This window comes from Siphateles boraxobius, unplaced genomic scaffold, assembly GCF_051911475.1.
Source record: "Siphateles boraxobius isolate OS27281-9 unplaced genomic scaffold, OSU_SipBor_1 48, whole genome shotgun sequence".
Taxonomy (NCBI): domain Eukaryota; kingdom Metazoa; phylum Chordata; class Actinopteri; order Cypriniformes; family Leuciscidae; genus Siphateles; species Siphateles boraxobius.
The window spans coordinates 5,100,648-5,121,253 of NW_027509119.1; the positions used below are offsets into that span (position 1 = coordinate 5,100,648).

General features: G+C 37.9%; 1 protein-coding gene across 1 annotated transcript; it reads right to left on the reverse strand.

The window, feature by feature from the left end:
* Nucleotides 1-1,320: 1,320 nt before the first annotated feature.
* On the reverse strand, nucleotides 1,321-20,341 carry nadsyn1 (NAD synthetase 1). The gene is made up of 21 exons (XM_077201722.1): nucleotides 20,140-20,341; nucleotides 19,952-20,012; nucleotides 19,602-19,718; nucleotides 19,463-19,516; nucleotides 19,256-19,345; nucleotides 19,122-19,173; nucleotides 18,892-18,980; nucleotides 16,088-16,205; nucleotides 15,621-15,752; nucleotides 14,585-14,656; nucleotides 14,388-14,512; nucleotides 13,175-13,223; nucleotides 12,894-12,996; nucleotides 12,388-12,556; nucleotides 11,706-11,841; nucleotides 8,727-8,833; nucleotides 8,519-8,650; nucleotides 6,567-6,636; nucleotides 3,276-3,404; nucleotides 2,384-2,560; nucleotides 1,321-2,281 (listed from the first exon to the last, which is right to left on the reverse strand). Exons 1-21 carry the CDS (start codon nucleotides 20,222-20,224, stop codon nucleotides 2,264-2,266), a joined length of 2,085 nt encoding a protein of 694 aa, XP_077057837.1. The 5' UTR covers nucleotides 20,225-20,341; the 3' UTR covers nucleotides 1,321-2,263.
* Between the last annotated feature and the right edge of the window lie 265 nt (nucleotides 20,342-20,606).

Here is a 20,606-nt window from a genome sequence, read left to right on the forward strand (position 1 = left end):
CGCGTGGTGAAGTCCCAGGCATGGAATGCAGCTAGCGTGTTCGTCCGCCTCGTGCAGCTTGCATCCGCACGTGGCGCAGGTCTTAACATGAGGCATTAGAACAACGCTCGTACAAATAATACACAAAATACAATGAGCAATGAAAAGGATATCGCCGGATAGCCACAGGAGAGACGGCGTCAGGAGAAACACGGTGAAATGTGTCGTCTGCTGAACTGTAGCTGGCTCAGGCTGAAGGCTTGTTCGACGGCGAAGGCTCAATAAATGGTCAGAGACGTGAAGTTTGTCGCTGAAGGAGTAAAATCTGCTATAATGGCGAATTCGGGGGCTATTATAGACTGAGGTCACGCCCCCTTGGCGGGCTCTGACGTGTATGACGCAGAGTGTTCTCATTGGTCGTACGTCAGAGGCGCCCGCGCCATTGGATGTGCAGTTGCCGCAGCGCAGCGGTTTAAGCAACTGGTTTAAGCAACATATAAAGCTTAAAATACTATTAAGTACAGTATATAATAAAATGGATGACTTTTACATTTACAATGGAATTGCTATATCTGAATGTATAAAGCAGATGCCAGGAGAAGAGCCTGGAAAACTATGACAACATCTGGAAAATGGCAGTAAATGCAAATGGAAACTCATCAACAATCACAGAAACAATTCAGTATTAGACTGAATCATTACTCTGATGATGAATAACATTACTCTGAATAAACTCATGAGTTTCCACCACAAGCAATGCACTGTGTGTGTGTGTGTGTGTGTGTGTGTGTGTGTGTGTGTGTGTGTGTGTGTGTGTGTGTGTGTGTGTGTGTGTGTGTGTGTGTGTGTGTGTGTGTGTGTGTGTGTGTGTGCGTGTGAATGAATGATACCTGCACTAATGTGTGTATGGGTCTGAAGTTCAGACCGTTTCACACATACAAAGAGGAAGTCAATTCTTCTCAAACCCCAAACTCATCCGCCTCGTGAGTCGTGCTTTCTGTAAAATCTTAACAGTGAATCTCTTTCAAATAACTACATTTGCATGCCGTATGTTTTAAAATGTTGGACAAAATGTGAAATTTGTGGATATTTTCTAGGGCATATTGTTTAATTAGTAATTAGAATTTAAATTTTAATTAGACCTTAATATCACTTTATATATATATATATCACGCCATCTTATTAGTCTTTTGTAAAATCTAAAGAAAAAGCCACTTCCAACATCATTCTTCAGGAAGTGACCATTTTTGCTGGGAAAACCAGTGGGTTTGCAATAACAGACATAGTAGCATTAGCAAACGATGATGTATTTGTTGTCTCACTTTAAAACATTCCATTCTGTTTTTCAGATGTCAACATTTATTTATTGTTTGTTTGTTCAACATTTCAAAAATTACCTTCAAGTTACAAGAATAGTTCACCCAAAAATGTTCTTCTGTGGGACATATTTTCTCATATTTTGAGAAACGGCTGTGCTTTGTCATTCAATGGAAGTCAATGGTAAGCAAAACGGTTTGTTAGCAACATTCTTCAAAATAGTAATATCTTATTTTGTGTTCCACAAAAGAATGAACGTCATACAAGTTTGGAACGACATGCGGGCGAAGAAATGAAGACTTTCTATACTATCTGTTTACGGTCCATCCTGTTTTCTTGTAACTTTTCAGATAATCTAGCTACAATTTACTAAGCTAAAGAGCCTGAGCTTTACCACAGTCTATTTCTAGATATCTGCTATACCTTTTTATAGAAATACTTCTAATATATTACAACACAAGCATGAGGTACTGCACAACAGGAATGACCCAGTAATCATTGTTATTGCATTGGCACGGGTGCGTACTCATTTAGTCATTTGCTTTGAATCCCAATGAGTCACTGCCTGAAAGATACAGGATATATCAGGCACTAAGATTATTTACCCTTCTCACTTCGGTTCTCAAAGTGGGGTTTTGCATCGAAGGACGTTTTTGATTTCCCAAAGAACATTTCAGTAAACAAAGAACCATAATTTCTTAGTGTGAAGAACCTTTTGTGCTCCATGGATGTTACACATTCTTTATTGAACCATGAATGCCAATAAAGATATTCATAAAGCATATTAATATCTTCATATGTAATGTATCACACAGTATTTAAATAATTCTAAGACACGGAGTTGCAACTCGCTACAGGAGACTGAGCGAGTTTAGAGAACAACTGCTGATCACATCAGTGGCCGAGATGAATCTTTGGACCAATGATCAATGGATTCTGATAAAAGTTGGTACTTGTGCCCTCCATATCACTCCATCAAACCCACCTATACAACATAATAAAGAGTGGATTATATAGAGAAACACTACATGCAGACAAACAACTATACTAGAGCCCATTGATCACACTGTTGTGCAGAACTGCTGACCTCATTGTCTATGCAGCGGAACTGCCAGGCCCACTGTGTGTTGTAAAGGAAAGGACGGAGGTCAAAGCGGTTGTCATCGGGACTGTAGTTTTCAGCATGATAAGAGGGTGTTACTGTTGTCATCTTATGTCTGTTGATTGAGTACATCCTAAAGAAATGTTTCACTTTAGTAGCCACCTGCAAAAAAAACAAAAACTGGCATTCAACACAAAGCAGATAGTTAGGCAATTTAAAGGGATAGCGTGCCAAAAAAAAAAATCTGTCATTAATTACTCGCCCTCATGTCCTTCCAAACCCGTAAGACTTTCAATCATCTTCAGGACACAAATGAAAATCTTTTTGATGATATTTCTGTCCCTCAATTGACAGTCTATGCAACTACCACTTTCAAGCCCCAGAAAGGTAGTGTTTCACTTCAATTGACTTCAGTGACTCGAGTGCAAAAAAAACGTAATTTACAAAATTATCATGAGAGCACCCGCAAGAGCGAATTTTGTTATGTGAACGCATGTTGGAGATAATATTTTGTAAATAAAGTGGTAAATTATGTTGTTGGGATTTTTTTGTTTGTTGCACAAACAGCACTCGAGTCACTTCATAAAATTAAGATTATTGGATTATTTAAAGATGTCTTGACTACCTTTCTGGGGTTTTAAAAGTGGTAGTTGCATAGACTGTCAATGGAGAGACTTTCATCAAAAATATATTCATTTGTGTTCTGAAGATAATCGAAAGTCTTATGGTTTTGGAACGACATGAGGGTGAGTAATTAAAGACTGAATTTTCATCTTTGGGCGAACTAACCCTTTAATTATCCTACTAAAGCACTACCCCTAAAATAGCATTGATAAAACATTAGTATTTACTGCTTTTAAAAAATGGCATGTTTGACCTGTGAGGGAGAGAAGGTCTCTTTCCATGAGTGAATGAGCTTGCAAAACATGCTGTACGGGCCACACTTGGAGATCTTCCTGAGTCGGCCAATCACAGACAGCTCTGAGTAGGTCATTCCCATGTCGGCCTGTGGGAGACGGACACAGAACCACATGAGTAAGGTCTCAGTGCTGTAAAACAATCTGTCTGCATGCACACAGTGATGGAAAAAGTACATAAGGGCATTGCAGCATAGTAAACATGCTCTATTAGAAATTAGGACATTTTGAACAAAAAAACAAATGCATTTTTAATGCCTACAACGAAGAATACGACCATCTTCAAATACAGGTACAAAAATACCTTTGAGGTGATGAATGTTTAACAGAGCCTTTTTTAATAAGATCTCTGTTCACACACGTTTAACTTATTACTAGAGCCCGACCGATATGGATTTTTGGGGGCCGATGCCGATACCGATATTAGGGAGTAAAAAAAGCCCGATACCGATATATCGGCCGATATTATTTATGTGTATATTATAATACAGTAGCAATATTATTTATGTGTATTATAGTACAGTATACCAGTCAAAAGTTTGGACACTTTCCTATTGGTGTGTACAAACTTTTGATGGGTACTTTACACAGTAGCTATAAACAGAATAAATATATTTTATAAACACGTCTTGCAATGATCACTCAAATGTGGTAATCAAACACTTGTGTGACACAGATATGTAATGGAGGCAGGGGGAATGATAGAATGAGAATTATACAGCTGAGCTGTAACCAAACTAGTTTGCATTGCATGTTATATTATATTATATTCTAAATACTGTTGCATAATCTTCACTAACGACGACTTTGTCTTTTAATTTAGTCATAACTTGTATCAATAAATATATAAAAAGTGTCACTGACAAAACCTTATTATCTTCTATTTTTACTCTTAATTCCTCTAATCTCTACCAGTGGAGGAAGAACTCAGATCTTTTTACTAAAGTAAAATGAATAATATCATAATGAAAACGTTTTTAATTACATATGTACAGTACTTTTATACTATTTTAAATAATTAGTAAGCAAAATGTACTAAACGTGAAACTAGGCTACTCTTAATGCAAAATGGCCCTATATAAAGTGTTATAATTATATACATTTTTGGAATATTGCTTGATGTTGTAACGTAGCGTTATCAGGCAGAATGAGCTTTAACACTGTGTCTACACCGGACGCGGCCGTTACTGCTCGCGTCGCAACAGCTGTTTACCCTAGACAAAGCAGAATCAGTTTACTGTCGGAGATCGCTCGCGCCACGCATTTTAATCAATGTTTCATCAACCAATTGCCTTAATAAATAAGAAGAAGGCCTAAATATAGCAGACAATATAATCAGGACTTCTCAGCTGCGCGCTTGCAATAGTCACAAGCTCACACAATACGTGACAGAGGCTTGTAGCAGAGAAATCAATTCTGTGAATTACACTGCGCAAATCACAAGTAGGCTACTACCCACCGGATGAAGAAGGGTTGGCTCTCAGTCTCCACAGGCTACATAAAATATTCATTTTATTTTATTTTATTTTTCGTGTTTGCATTTATGAGGAAAAAACAATGTTACAGACGCGACAGTTCAGCACTACGAACGTGAGCGCTCTGAAAGCGGCACTAATGCTTTGAAACTTTCACATAGACATCAAACAGAAAGCACAAAACCTTTCGTTTCAAAGTGAATTTCGTTTTGTATTAATTGTATCTTAATTTTAATCAATGTTTCATCAACCATTTGCCTGGATTTAATTTATAAGAAGTAAATTTAGCAGACGATAGATAATCTCGACACGGAGGCGCCTGCGGGTGAACTGGAGCTCGTCTCATGAACCGAAACTCAGCGTATAGACCTGAGAATTGAAATATATCTTAATTGAAATGTCTACTTTTAAACAGAACAATTCAAAACGAAAGACAGACAGACTCATGTAATCGTATGAAATGTGCATTTCTCTCTGGCGCGTGCTCACTGAAGATCGCGAGTCAGCATCGTCAACTTCATCTTTGGCTGACACTGACTGAAAACACTTGTTTATTAATAAACAATTAAAATGTCTCCTTGCTATATTTTTTGTATTCATAATCATTATTTTTGCCAGTTCTTGTGACAGCTTTTAGGTGCTTTATTGGCAGCGCCACCCTTACATGAATCACCGTACCCGCATTTTTTTTAAATATTAATTTATCGGCCATTATAAATGCCTATACCGATAGTTAGGAAAATGCCTAAAATCGGCCGATAATATCGGCCCGCCGATATATCGGTCGGGCTCTACTTATTACGAACTTGCATATGTTTATTTACGTCTAACGAACTGGTTATTTGAGGAGACTGAACATTTCTTAAATGTATTTGCAAAAAATAATAAGCTCTTCTGACACATTTGTCAGCTTTACTTTTAGGTATGTCATCAATGGCCAAAATGGAATAAATGCACATGTAATCCAAATTGTGAATGGATTGCAAAGGTTAGGGTTCATATAAAAAAAACTCAACGAATCTGAAATCGGACTGGATTCTTTCTGATTGATGACAATTAGTGCATGTAAACATACGGTGCTTTGCAAAAATATCAGACATTAAACAAATATGCATTTACTTTTTTATTTATTCACAAGGATATTATATATTGTATTTATAGTATAATCAATGCATAATTGTATGTTTATTTGACCTAGAAATTAAAAAAAGAATAGTTTGTGATTTGATTTAATTTAATATACCGAATATATAATATACCTGATCATTTAATATTACCGAAACATTTTAATATCAGTCATATTTGTTTTCTTAGAAATAAAACTGATTAAAAGTTACTTATCAAACTAAATATTTTTAATTGCTATTTGACCAATATACATAGTCATCATTTACAGGTGGGGCATGTCCCTACCACTTTGCCAAAGTTGATTCTGTCTCCACCACTTTTTGAAAGACACTAAAAAATAATTGCTTGCAGAAGCCATATAGGCATAAAAACATACAAAAAAGGCATCTCCAACCCAACATTATTCATAATTTAATTCAGGCATGTAACACATCGCACATTTGCACCATACAGAATATCATTGGTCAGGTGTGTACACCTTGCCACAAACATTGGGAATTAAGTGATGTAAATCGGTGCTTCTTTTGAAAAATGTCCCTATAAATAACGTGCTACATTTTAATGTTTAAAAACATGCAATCTGTCTGTGCAAATGTTCTGTGACGTTTCTTGATAAATTTCTTAGTGAATGAGGTTGACGATGTTTACCTCATCAGTCTGGACCACCTTGCCATCAGTCAGTGGCTCGAGCTCTGCAGTTGGTGGAGCATCTAAAACGCTGCACAGAAGACGGGCACATGTTATCATGCTACTGTTTCTGACTCTCAAACTGCTGCAACCTGACGTCCTAGCAGAATCAGCTGCTTCTACTGTGCTATACTGTCGCCTTTTTCCACCTTTGTTGCCATTGGCTTACTTAGTTGGGACATTAAATTTAACATTTAATTTAATATTCAAAAATAATATTGATCTGCCTGCATTGACACTATTATACAAGAACTGAACTGAGCTGGACGATGACATCACGGTTTAATCCAGAGCGGCTATATATATATATATATATAAATAAATGAACTAAATTAATAACTTTTTTTAAAACAAAAATGAAACCACTGGTTTTGCGGACTAAATCTGCTACACTGCTGCTGATTCAAAAGGCACTGGTGGAAGTGCGCCAGGCAGGAATGCCTTGCAGGTGGTCTCACCTGTGCTTACAAATGGACTTGCTACTAATAGATACACAGACACACGGCTGTGAGCATGTAAGATATGCTGCTGCTGCATAAATAGACATAATTAATTTCCATAGTAGATCTAGGCAGGTGGAGCTGGAGGGTTTCAGAGCATACTGCAAGACTAGCTTTCAATAAACACTGAGGGTACATTTACACGACAACAATGTACTAAAAACGGAAAAATTTTCCTTTGACACCATTGTCAAAACGATCCCCGTTCACACAGATCCGCGAAAACGACTAAAAACGCTGTATTCTGCTACCAGGCCAGTAGTTGGCGATGTCACTTTGTAAAGAAACACTACTCGACTATAGGCCCTGTCCCAAATGGCGCGCTTCATGCGGACTTTCAGTCTCATGGACTTAAATTGCACGTGCTCGCCGAGTCTACGAGTCCGTAGGCCGTCCCATTTAGCATTTTAACGCTCTGAAGTGTGCTCAGCAGCGCCCCCTTTGTAGCGCCCCCGGTTTTCCGCAAAGCCCGCATAGATGCAGGCTCCAGGCACTTTAACTACCCAGGAATCCTTGCGAAATGCCAATCAGAAAACGGATGGGAGGAGATTTCGCTCACGGACTGTTAACATGGCTTTATTATATAGGCGTACATTTTACCATTATCGACCAGTGGTTGATATCTCAAACATAATAATAGTGTGTTAAATAATACGATCGCATTATGTTCTCGATGCTAAAGACTGTAATTTTTTTAAATGATATTTGTGATATTGTTCTAATAAAGGGACTGATGAGATGACCTTTAAGTTTATTCAGCTTCGACGTCTGAGCTGAGACCTTCTTCTTGTTTCCGGCGTGACGATCGAGTCTGTCCCAAAAATACCTCTCAATGCGCCCTTGCGGACTCGCGCTAAGGGCCCTATTGGTCTGCACTACATGACGTCACCGAAGTGTGGACTCTGAGGAAGTCCACAAGTCCGGAGTGTGCCATTTGGGACAGGGCCATAGACTGAACATGTAATACACATACGCATGACGTCACTGTTTTCACAAATTCACGTTTTTGTTTTTTACATTGAGACAATAACGGTATCGTTTTGGAAAACTTGCACTTTGAAACCCGTTTTCAAAAGTTTGCGTTTTCAGGCCCTCAAAACGCTGTTGTCGTGTAAATGAACGGCCATAAAAAAAGTTTTACATCACGTTTAGTTGAAAGCAGTGTCGTGTAAACGGCCCCTGAATGTTGAGCAAGCAATCTCATTGGCTGCAGGATCAGCAGAGACCAATCATCTTGTCCCATGCATTAATGATGTGACTGCTTGCAGATTGCATGTAAAGGACTAGCGCCATCTAGAGTTTCATGACTGAATATCCGTCGTCTGCCAGGCCAAAACTATAAATTAAGATTGTGTAACTAAATTCATCAGTGATCTGATCAGCAGATGTGCGACAAAAGGAAAGATTACACACCTTGTGAGGGCAGTGAGCTGGAAGCGTTTTACACAGTACTGCAGGAAACACTTCAGGTCCATCTTACTAACACCTCCAATTGGATTGATATCAGCACTGGAGCAGTCGTACTTTGTGAAGTATCCAGTCAAACTGCAAAGTCCGAGAATACTTTCTTTAAAGTGATGTTCATTATTATTGATATTGGCATGCTGAAAAAAAAAAACACCTCTCATCCACGTTTGCTGAACCAAGAACTAAGAGACCACCAGGTTTTCCCTGAGCCCACAGGCAGAGCTGGGCAAAGAGGTAGGCCAAAATCATCCTGACACGAGCCTGTAGTGGAGTAAACATACGCATACATGCATCATGCACATACAGCATACTTTCAGGTTCAAAACAATATGCTGATTAGGTAAAAATGTAGATGTGAAATAGCTCTGAAAGGTATGAAATTCCTAATCTATTGCATAATTCACACAATATTGAATCATCAAAGCATTTTGTAGTATATACTATAAAAGATTTATCTGTGCATTTATCTTTTTTTTTTTTAACTCGTAATCTGCCAGCCCCGATAGTTATTAAAGACATCGTTAAAATAGTCCAAGTGACTACAGTGGCTCAATCTTAAGTTTATCAAGCGACGAGAATACTTTTTGTGTGCAAAACAAACAAAAATAACGACTTTATTTCAACTATTCATTTCCTTCTCTGTGGGCCTCGAGTCGGTTCACTAGTGTAATAGCGTAGTGTTTCTGTGTTGTACGTCACACGTAGGCTCACTATTGGCTGACGCTGGTCATGTGTGTGATGCGTGTGACGTACAACACAGAAACACTACGCTATTTTAATGATGTCTTTAATAACTTTCCGGGGAACAAGTTTCAATCCCTTAGCTATCAGATTTTATCAAAAATATCTTAATTTGTTTTCCGAAGATAAACGAAGGTCTTACGGGGTTGGAACAACATGAGGGAGAGTAAATACTGACAGAATTGTCATTTTTGGCTGAACTATCCCTTTAATGCAATAATTCGTAATACATTTGTCAAATTTTATATTGTTACCATTTAATTTAGCTTTCTAACGACAGGTTCGAAATCATGACAATAATCATGATTATTTGATTCTTTTAATTGGCCTAGTTTTTGACAGTAAGAAATAAACTAAATAAGTAAAAAAAATATGCATATATAATTTTGGGATTAATATATTTCTTAGTTTTATCCTATTTTTTTACATTTATTTTTTACCTACTCAGCATTGCAGTGACCAAGACAATGCTGAGTAGATAAAAAAAATAAATGTGACTCACTGGGGGGGTTTAAAGCAATACGTCTGTAATGCTGTTATGGAACAATAACAGCATTTATTGAGAAAAGAACAAATTAAATAAATTGGAATTGAACACCAGTCAAAAGGGCTATTCATTTCTTTGCAAACCTTTTCATCCTCCAAAGCTGTGACGCATCATATTTGTGTGAATGTGTTAAACAGGCAAAATGATGGTACAGTGTTACTTGTGCTTTGAAATAGTGAAACTCGCTTTCTTGGGGTGACTAACTGCAATATTTTTTGTGTGAAAATTGTGGCGGTTGTGTTGCAATGCAAGCAAACGGCATATTGAAAAAGTCAGCAAAAGATCACTTTCATAGAAACTGCTTTCTAAAGCCCGCACTTTTGTGATGCCATGGGTCATATAAAAAAAGAGCCACATAAAACAAATTATCACCATCTATTTTATTTCAAAATGGCCACCAGCAACTAAATGCAACACTCTAAGCATTGCACATTCATGGAATGTTACTGCATAATGGTGCTTTCCATTTATTAGTATGCTTTAAGTTATTTCTGAGACTTGTAGAGCTGCACGATTAATTGTTAAAAGACAGATCTCGATTCAGACACCCATGCGACCTTATACCTCAATGACAATGATTCGGCTATGTTTATTAAACCTTTGACAAAATCACAGCGAACATTCAGATCTGTGTTCTGAATGAAGATTGTATCAATGCCATTGTTACACCATGTATTTGTCATTGAATCATTCATTCAAGAGATTGATTCAAAAATGCTGATTCATCCATTAATGTATTTAAGTATTAATGAGTGAGTTAACGGGTCATTCATTGTAACCAATGATTTTTTTTTAATTCAAATGTAACGCTTTACAAGTAACTTGAGTTACGTAATCAGATTACCTTTTTCAAGTAATTAGTAAATGCATTACTTTTAAATTTGAGTTAATTTTTCAAATAAGTAATGCAAGTCACTTTGTTTTTCCATTTATTGAGTGAACGCTCTCCTGTCCCTATGTTGAGAGAAATCGTAAGTGCAGATGTGTGAACAGATGTGTGAAGTGTGTGCGATGTGTGAACATGGTGGTTGTTGTAATTCTGGACTAAATGTGAGCAGGCATTTTCTCATATCACAGACTTAGAATTATTCAAAATTAATAAACAGTGAAATTCAAACTCAGTATATTATGCAAACCTGCAATAATTAAATATATTAAATTACACAAATATAATTTTTACTTATTTTTATTGCTAAAGCATGTTGAACTTCAACTGCATCCTATTCTTCTTTAATCCAGAAGAGCAGCACATCTGAAAGTTTTTTGGTTTTTAACTGTGCCCTCTACTGTACAGGGATGAATTTGCATTTCTTTCAGCCTGAGGCTTATTCATTTCACTTTTGGTGTGAAAGTGCCTTTACATTTGTCCAAAAATATAACTAAAAAAAAAATAAAAAAAATAAAAAAATAAGCAAGCCCAGCCTAGGTGAGAAAAAGTAACTCAAAAGTAATGTAACATTACTTTCCATAAAAAGTAATTACTGTAAGTAATGCAATTAGTCACTTTTTTAGGGAACAACGCAATATTGTAAAGCATTGCTTTAAAAAGTAATTTTCCCCCAACACTATATATATATAAAGATAAAGATATAGATATAGCAGCAATTCGTATCTTGTTAGAACCTCTAGTAAATTGCATTTTTTTTTCATAATTGTGTGAGAATCTTGATCTCTGTTTTAAACAAAAACATGCAGAAAATCGTGCAGCTCTACTTTAATGGCAGTAAACCAAACCCTTTTTGCTGAAATACATTACATATGCGGTTCAGAAAATAGGCAACAAGTCCTTAATAAAAGGAATCATGCATTTAATAATAGCACCAGCATCTATGGCGAGTGCTGTACCTGGACGTTCTGCAGAGCCAGGTTCTCTCTAGCACTTCCTCCATTAGCTCGGAACTGAGGCCACTTCCCTGTGACCATGGAGAAGATTCCCAGCATGCCTTTCACTGCCATGTCAATGTTGATATTTAGGTGATTGCTGAGAGGAGAACGGATATAAATCAACATCTTAATTGCACAATAATACATTTTTAAATTACTACTATTAAATTGCATACTTAAGAAGAGATGTACATCTCAAATAAATGCATCCTTGGTGTGCATAAGATTATGGAAGCTTGATTCCGCCACAGAATAAAACATATAAAAGGTAATTGCGACTTTTATCTCACAATTTATACTTTTTTTCTCTCGCAATTGCGAGTTTACATCTCGCAGTTCTGACTGTTTAATCTCAGAATCGCATGATATTAAGTCGCAATTGCAAGTTATAAAGTCGCAATTGCTTGTTATTGCGTGCATAAACTTGCAATTCTGAGGAAAAAAAAGTATTGTTTTCCTTAGAATTGGACCGGGGAGAAAAGAGTTCAGGATTGCGAGATATAAACTCACAATTGCGTGTTATAAAGTCCAATTCTAAGGGGAAAAAAGACTGACTATTCCAAACTTTTGACTGGCCGTGTATGTATTAATTTATATATTAATCATATGTATCAATCAAATGTTTGCCATGTCATCCACTGACCTGCCGATCTGAGCAGCGAGATCTTTGGCTCTGTTGCGTGTGTCCTCAGAAGAGTTTTCACTAGCCATGTAACATGTGGTAAAGAGGCGTCCACACAGCTCACGCGGGTCCTCAGGCCTGTATGACGAATCGTTGACCACACGCTGCACATCGTCCAGAACCTGACAATCTGAGAACAATGATGCACAAGCCTCTAGATCATTGGCTCCCAACCTTTTTTTGTCTGAGACCCCCTTTAAACACTTATTATAGGTGTACCATAGTGACTCAGGATAAGACAAAAACACGGTTTGGAAAATGGATTCATGATGTACTCGCTCATTATATAAATTTAGTAAATTTTGAACACGAAAAAAGTTACGGACTGCTGCTTTAATGCTCAACACTGTTCAACATTTGACGCGACCTCCCAAAGAGCTTGCCGAGACCCCCCTGTTGGGAACTGATGCTCTAGATTACGTACTCTTATGTTTTGAAGAGCTATTGTGTCTGTGTTTTGGACTTACTGCCATCTTTGACGGCTTGGCAGATCTGCACACACATGGAGTACACAATACAAGCGGTGGATGAACTGTCCACACCACCACTAAGTGGAAGAAGGAAGCCAGCCTGAAAACAACAAAACACACAAACCTCATTAGCCAAACACATCTTCACATGCACTGCCAAAAGCATAAACATGCTAATAAAAATATTAGCTGAGAAGATTGGTAACAAAACAAGCAGAAAGAGTAAATCACATAAACATTCATATTAACATTCATCATAGAATAAAATAAAAAAATACCTGTCCACTCCTCCTTAAGTAGTCCCATAACCAACAGGCAGGACCAAGACTGAAATAAAACCCCAAAATATATATTTAATATGGTAATAATTGATTTAATAAATGCTGCATCAATTTATAACACTAAACAGTACATATATGTGCCCCCTGGTTTACTGTATAGTGTTTTAAATAGATTCATATTTGGGTTTTAGACTTCTCACAGTTTCTCCTCCTCATTCCTAAACAGACATGATAAAAATAGTCAGGAATAAATTTGTGTCACAAGGTACTCCTAAACCTCTATAGTAAAAATAGCCTCACTGGACCAGCACACTCATTTGGCATGTTATTTCATTTAAACCATATGACAATTTTGGGTGAACTGGCTGCTCTTTAAGTCATAATTTGGTTTACAGGACTCTTTTTGTTGGTGTATTAATGTACAGCTCCACTAGAGAAAGCCAAAACATATCTGTTTCTACTAAGTGTGCTGGAAATATACTGAAAAAGTGAAGCCAAAATATTTCGATCGCCTCCTGGTGGCTGGCTGCGGTATAGGTCATAAACCCACACTCTTCATGTAATCAAATGGGGCGAGAAACACTAAAAGAATCCAATTACACTTCAAATATTTTTTTGCCAAAGATGGTTTCTGTCATGTAGTTCTTTTCACACACGTATGTTCAAGTGTTTGTTTTTCCAAGAAGAATAAATGCTATAAAAACAGGGTTGTACCCACACCTTGGTTAAGTTCAAATTCCAGGGCCAATACCCTCAAATTCAAGGACTTAATGTGGGGACACATCTGTGTCCAACAACAAACGCTGAGGTACCATCGTAGTACGTAACTAACGTAAATAAATATTTGGCGAAATAGCACAATACTGGAGGGAACAATATGGAATTTTTTCCAGAAACCTTTTTGCACAAATAAATTCAAGCACTTTCAAGGACCTGTTTCTATGTATGTTTATTTTCAAAAACTTTCCAGGGTCTTGAATTTTTTTTCCCAGATTCACAAACTTTCAAGGATTTCAAGGACCCGTGGGAACCCTGCATCATGATTGACAGCTGTGACTGCGATCGAGTCTGTGGGAGTGTGGGCGGGACCTTCATATTCGACTCTGGCTCCAAATGACGTAATCGGGGAAACATATTTTGGCTTACTTTTTCTACTCATGACTTCTGCACCCCACTGTTCATGCATACATTTTTCTCTGTGAAAAGTTACCTGATCTCTTCTTCCGGGGTGTTGAAGATCCACTCCACAGGCCGGTGCGTGGGCAGACACCTGTCCTCACAGTCAGACAGACAGAAGTCCGTTTTCATCCTCTGATACGATTTGTGCTCATATTCCTGTGCGGTAAGAAAAATATCTAAAGCATGGTAGGTAAGTTACTTCAAAATAACATCTCAATGTCCTCTCACCATATGTGGGTGACATCTCTCTCCTCGATAGCTGCGCACATCTTCCAGATCGAGAGTGGCTGTGACAACCTCCTTCAAGTCAACAGAAACGCATCAGATTGATCAAACTGAAATGTTAAGCATGTTTCCAGAGCCCATCTACGGACAGCCTGGCCACTCCCTATTAAGTCCTACTGTACCGAATTTTGGTTGTAGTTCCACCAGAGTTCCACTGGGGGGCGATCGCCCTGAGTGCAAAATGAATGGGAGTCTATGGAGCTAGACGGCTAAATTTGTCTCTATTACTGTTGAGAAATCTCAGATTTCATTGTAGTTTTCCAAGTTCAACATGGGTTATAGGTCGAAAGTTGAATGAACGAGTACGTATGTCCTTTCGATATCTTACAGGTCGAATTGTTGTTGCCCATAACACGCTAGCATTCTGCTAATAAACGCTGATTGGTCAGTGAAGGACTGATTACGACCAGAGATACCGCTTGATGGCATCGTGGCATCCGAAGCGGGAACAGAATGTGTGTGTGTATTTTCGGCGTGGTCTTTTAAAACAACAAAACAAAAACTCTTCTAGCACGTGTATTTACCTGTGTCAGCAGTGTTGTCGATGCCTTGAGAGAAAAGAAAGTGCAGAGCGCGAAAGCCCCAAAGTGACTAAAGGACTGCCGTAAAGCAGGATCTCTGGTCGTACGATGTGCATGACGTCATTGACATTTTAAAAGACTTTTTAAAGCAAATAAGTGACTCTAAAAAATCCAACAACAAGCAATGTGTCATTTCTTTGCATCACCTTTCGAATACAACATTCAAATTACTAGTAAAAAAATGATATCCTGAGAAAAGTGGATTTTGAGGGGTATAGCTCCATTGACCTCCATTCATTCTGCACTCGTCCTGCGAGCGCCCTCATGTGGAACCAGAGTGGAACTGCAACCACTTCAGAAGCCGGAAGTTTACTGAGTGTGGAAGTTCTCCCCTAATTAGACATTCTCTGATGTTTCTGAAAAGCAACTTGGGTGAGTTTCAATATTCAAGCACTTACAACATCCTCGAGTGAGAACTGCGCTCCTCTGGCAACAATATCTCCATTAATGGCAATCATAGCACAGCCATCATAGTACAGACGGTCTCCATCACAGCCCTTCTGATTGGCAAACAGATAAATCCCTCCACTCTGAAACATATTCAGAAAATGTGAGCGTCACAAATAAAAAAACAAAGCTGAAATATATAAAAGTTCTGCATAACCTTAGTCTTTGTAGAGGCCACTTGAAATTTAGTTGGTTTCATATATACATATACTGTACATACATAACCGGTCAAAAGTTTGGAAACATTAAGGTTTTTAATGTTTTTGAAAGTAGTCTCAATCTCACTAAGACCACATTAATTTAATCAAAAATACAGTAATACTGTGAAATATTCTTACAATTTAAATGAGCTGGCTTCTGTTGTAATATATTTGTGTATTACACATATGAACATATTTGTATATATAAATCTATATACCTTTGTGGTGGCAGATTTGACCAAGTTCACCCTGTGGTCAGCCTTGCGTAGCTCATGGTAGCTTGCAGAGGAATTGGTAAAAATCTCAATGCCATCTAAACCCATGTCAACATGTGGACTAAAGAATAAGAAGAAAGTTCAATTCCTCATTCTAAAGCAATTATGAAACTAAGCTGTTTTATTTCATATCATGTCTAAATGTTCTCAGCAGGAGATTAAGAAAGGATTTAAGGAACAACCTAGTGAGAATTCATTAAGAATATTCATTTGTAGGGATAAACGATATATATCGACCACCAAATCGGTATCGGATGAAATATGATAACTTTTAAAGGGGTGGTAAAATGGCATTTTCACAAGATGTAAAATAAATCTCTAATGTCCCCAGAGAGTGTGTGTGTGTGTGTGTGTGTGTGTGTGTGTGTGTGTGTGTGTGTGTGTGTGTGTGTGTGTGTGTGTGTGTGTGTGTGTGTGTGTGTGTGTGTGTGTGTGTGTGAAGTTTTAGCACAAAATACCCCACAGATATTTTTATATAGCATGTTAAAGTTGTCACTTTTTGAGGGTTTGCAAAAACGCACCGTTTTGCGCCTGGCCCTTTAAATGCAAATGAGCTGCCTCAGAGGGCGGGGTTTCAAGAGCTCGTGTGTGTTAGCAGCTGCGATTACCTCACGCAGACACACTAAAATGACAGAAACTGTTCTGCCTTTAATGTTAAAACGGAGTCAGACAAAGATGGAGAGACTCAAGAAGAAGTGACAACATGTAGAATGCAACAGGACGTCTTTGTTAACTATCTTCAATTAGGATATTCTGTCATGTTAAAGCAGAACTAAGTAACTTTTTTACCTTAACCGAACAGCTTTGGAGTCATTGTAATGTTTATATTACTGATTTCGTGTTGAATGGTGGTCGTCTCGCACCCCCCTGGTGCCTGTGAGCCGAAAACCACCCTTGCAACTTTGGGCCGGCGGGCTTTACGGCACTGCACGCGTACACGCCCCCATCCAGGATACGGCTAGCTATAAGAACAACTATCGTCCCATGGCAAAGCTGGCATATAAGAAGCAGAAAGCTAGAAAAGCATTGTCGGAGGAACAGAGAAAGAGGAAATGGCAGACTGACCGAGGGAGGAGTCAGACACGAGTTAACATCGGACCTGCGTTTTCAGAATGGCGGAAAAAAAACGAAGAAAGCACGGTCGGAAGAGTCTAGAAAAAGGTAACGAAAATCTGGCAAACAAGGAACCGGACAAGAGCCCCACTCGCTCAGTCTTTCACTGTTAAAGTTGATTCCTGCGATTATCATGAGAACAGTTGTCAATATCTCACATAATTATCAGGACATAAATAAGCCTACATGTTGTCAATAGTGTAAATGAGCGCAATTTGCAAACTATTAAGATAAATTGCAATAATCATGTCTAACAACATCATAACGGACATTGTTACGAAATCAGGGCTCTCAAGTGTCACGCATTGTATTTCTCACGCTGAAAAACTATTTGTAATATATTTAATATGCCGCAGCGCCCAAAACTCTGGCCGCGCCGCTCTCACTGTGGAACCGGCAGGAATCAAGCGCGTCTCCGCTGGTGTTGTTCGTCGAGCTACACAATAGCCAATCAGAAAATAGCACTATTGTATCTGGGTAAGATTTAACGCAACAACCAATGCCTGGATGTCACTCTTGCCTGTCTTCAAAACTTGAGAGCCCTGCGAAATAATGCGACGTACATGATACACTTTATTGGTGTCATCTGGCATGTAGGCTCAGGTAAGCCTAACGCGGTAGGCTACTTTATTATTATGAAGTGCAGAGGCCGTGAGTGCAGATCATAGACAGTAAAAGAAAGGTGCAGATACGCTCTGCGTGAGTGGTGTTTACGACAGTAACGTTAAATACAAGTACTCTACAGCGACTCTAGGGATCGCTGTTTGACAAAAACAGAAATCCTCTATAGTGCCACTTTAATCTATAAATCGCTCGTATAGGAACTGTTGTGAGATGCACACAGAGTGACTTTTTATTGCATGTGAAAAGAAGGATGCTAAAGTTTGAGCTGACTCACAAATGTACTCTTATACAACAACTTTTCCTCTTCTCAACATGGACTGCGTGTTCCCGGGGGCGGGGTTTATGTACATTTTAGGGTTGCTGATGTCACTAACCCGAAAGGAATGTCGTGTAGTCCCTACCAGCCGTTTGTTGTAGTCCTTTTCTTTAAAAGCAAATATCTCCCTTTGCTTTGAACTTTGAGCGTTGTAACTTTGCAGATGTTGTTTATGCTCAAACAGCAACATTTCACACGAGCTAAAGTTAGAAAAGTGAAATCATATTTTACCCCCCCTTTAATGTTATCGTTATCGACCCGATAAAAAAATCTGGCTAATATATATAAAAGCCGATAAATAATGGTTTATTTCCTTCAGCTGAGACGCTTCAGATGCCATGATGATGCCATGATAGTTTTGGATTGCTTGAAATATGATTGAAATCACTTCAAAAAAGTGCAACATGCAGCACAAGTCTGTCATAAAGGTTACACAATTATAATGTTCTCAAAACATTATAATTGTGCGTTTGGGACATGGCTCTTAATAGTGAGAATTTTGTTTTTGTAATCAGGATCTCAAAATGAATTAAAAAAATTCGGATTTAGATTTATCGGCCAATAAATCGGTTATCGGCGTTCAAATATTAAGAATTATCGGTTATCGCTATCGGCCTAAATTTTTATATCGGTGCATCTCTATTAATTTGCAATTCATATAGTATTGATGAGATGATCATTTGCAGAATAATACCTCCTGGGGTTCCACAGCTCGGCACAAATCTCACTCCCTATGCAGGTGTCCTTGGTGGACAGCACCCCGTCTCCAAACGGCACTGTGGTCTACCAATGAGGACAGCTGACATTACTATTCTGTACATGCCTAATAAAATGAATACTTTATGCATGCATATATTAAATGATCATAGTTTCATGAAATCTTTTGTTGATTCATTTTTGAAGTGACGAGAAAGCATACTTTACCTGCCCTGTCACATCTTGGATCATTCTGGGTAGAAAGTACTCCTCAATATGTCTGCAAATATGTCATTGTGATTTATCGCTGACTTTGCTGGGAAAAGATTTAACAAATATAACATGAAATATACTTTGCATACCTGGGTCGACTCCAAGGTGAAAACCATCGAAATTCCCTGTTGTTCCCGTAATTAGCCAAGAGCATTTTAGGACGGATTAACAGTATCTTTCTGTCGGATACAAAAACATTAGACACAAATGCATATTATTGTGTTATGATAATGATACAACCATAAAGCAGCAGTAATGCAAATGCTTTATACTACTGTACTTTAGTAAAATCATACTTGTTCAAGAAGATGACTCTGCAGTTATATCGAACATTGTGATGCATGACAGGCCTGCCGAAGAAGCACATAAAGTGTTTAATGCATTCGAAATCATAAAACATATTAAGAAATGACTTTTTCCTAAAGTTTTACTTACATTCCCACATCACAGATGATATTGTGGGTCAAAGGAGATTCTAGTAGAGACTTCAGAACCTGGAAACAGTGTAGCAGTGTGTCTGACTCGTAGAAGTGATCAGCACAGCCGTAGCCACTGATGCAAAGAACAGTGTATCATCATTTTACTGGATTACTAATTTGTTTACTTTACTTTATGCTGAGGTGTTCTAGGTGTTTTTTCTCTAATTAAAAAATATTTCGATTGCACATAAAGATACTAATTTTAATTTAATACATCATGGGAATATGCCAATACAGTGTGTCGTTATGTACATAAATGCATCCCACATTCGTTAAAAATCTATTATCAGTGGAAGACAATATTACCAGATTTCTAGCTCTGGTCCCAGTCTGTACTTGGCTCCTTTCTGCTTGGCTATCTCAATACCTGTTTTGGAGATAAAAATAGATTTAAAAATGAGGACGAGGTCACTTTAAGGTCATAAGAACTTTAGTAGTACTTTAGTAACGGACTGTTACTTGTGATAAATTGCAGATGAAGAGTCGGAACTTACTTTTAAGTATCCTTGACAAGTTCCCTTCAAAATCCAGAGCCCACTGATTCAAGCAGCAAGTCGCTAGTGTAACCTTGCGACCCATTTTGCACTGCTAGAAATTATTTAAAATGTATCAAACCAACTCTGCACCTGAATGTAGTTGCGCAACAGCACTCGAGTCGAAACTTTTACTTACTGTAGTTCCATTTCCGGACTGTACAATCATGCACTTCAAAATAAAAGTTTCGCGTAAGGAAGGCTAAGGAACTCCACTGAAGCAGTGCTTTGGAATAAATATAGAGGTTAAACGTACTTTGCTCAAGAAAAGCTGTAAATAATATGTCTTTTTAAGTATAAACACTTAATTTTAATCTTTTCACTAAAAAGCCCCAGAATAGTAATTTGAAATAAATAAATAATACGTTTAATAATAGTTTATATTATATTGTGTTATTTTACGTCCAAAGATTTAATCAAAAAAAGTT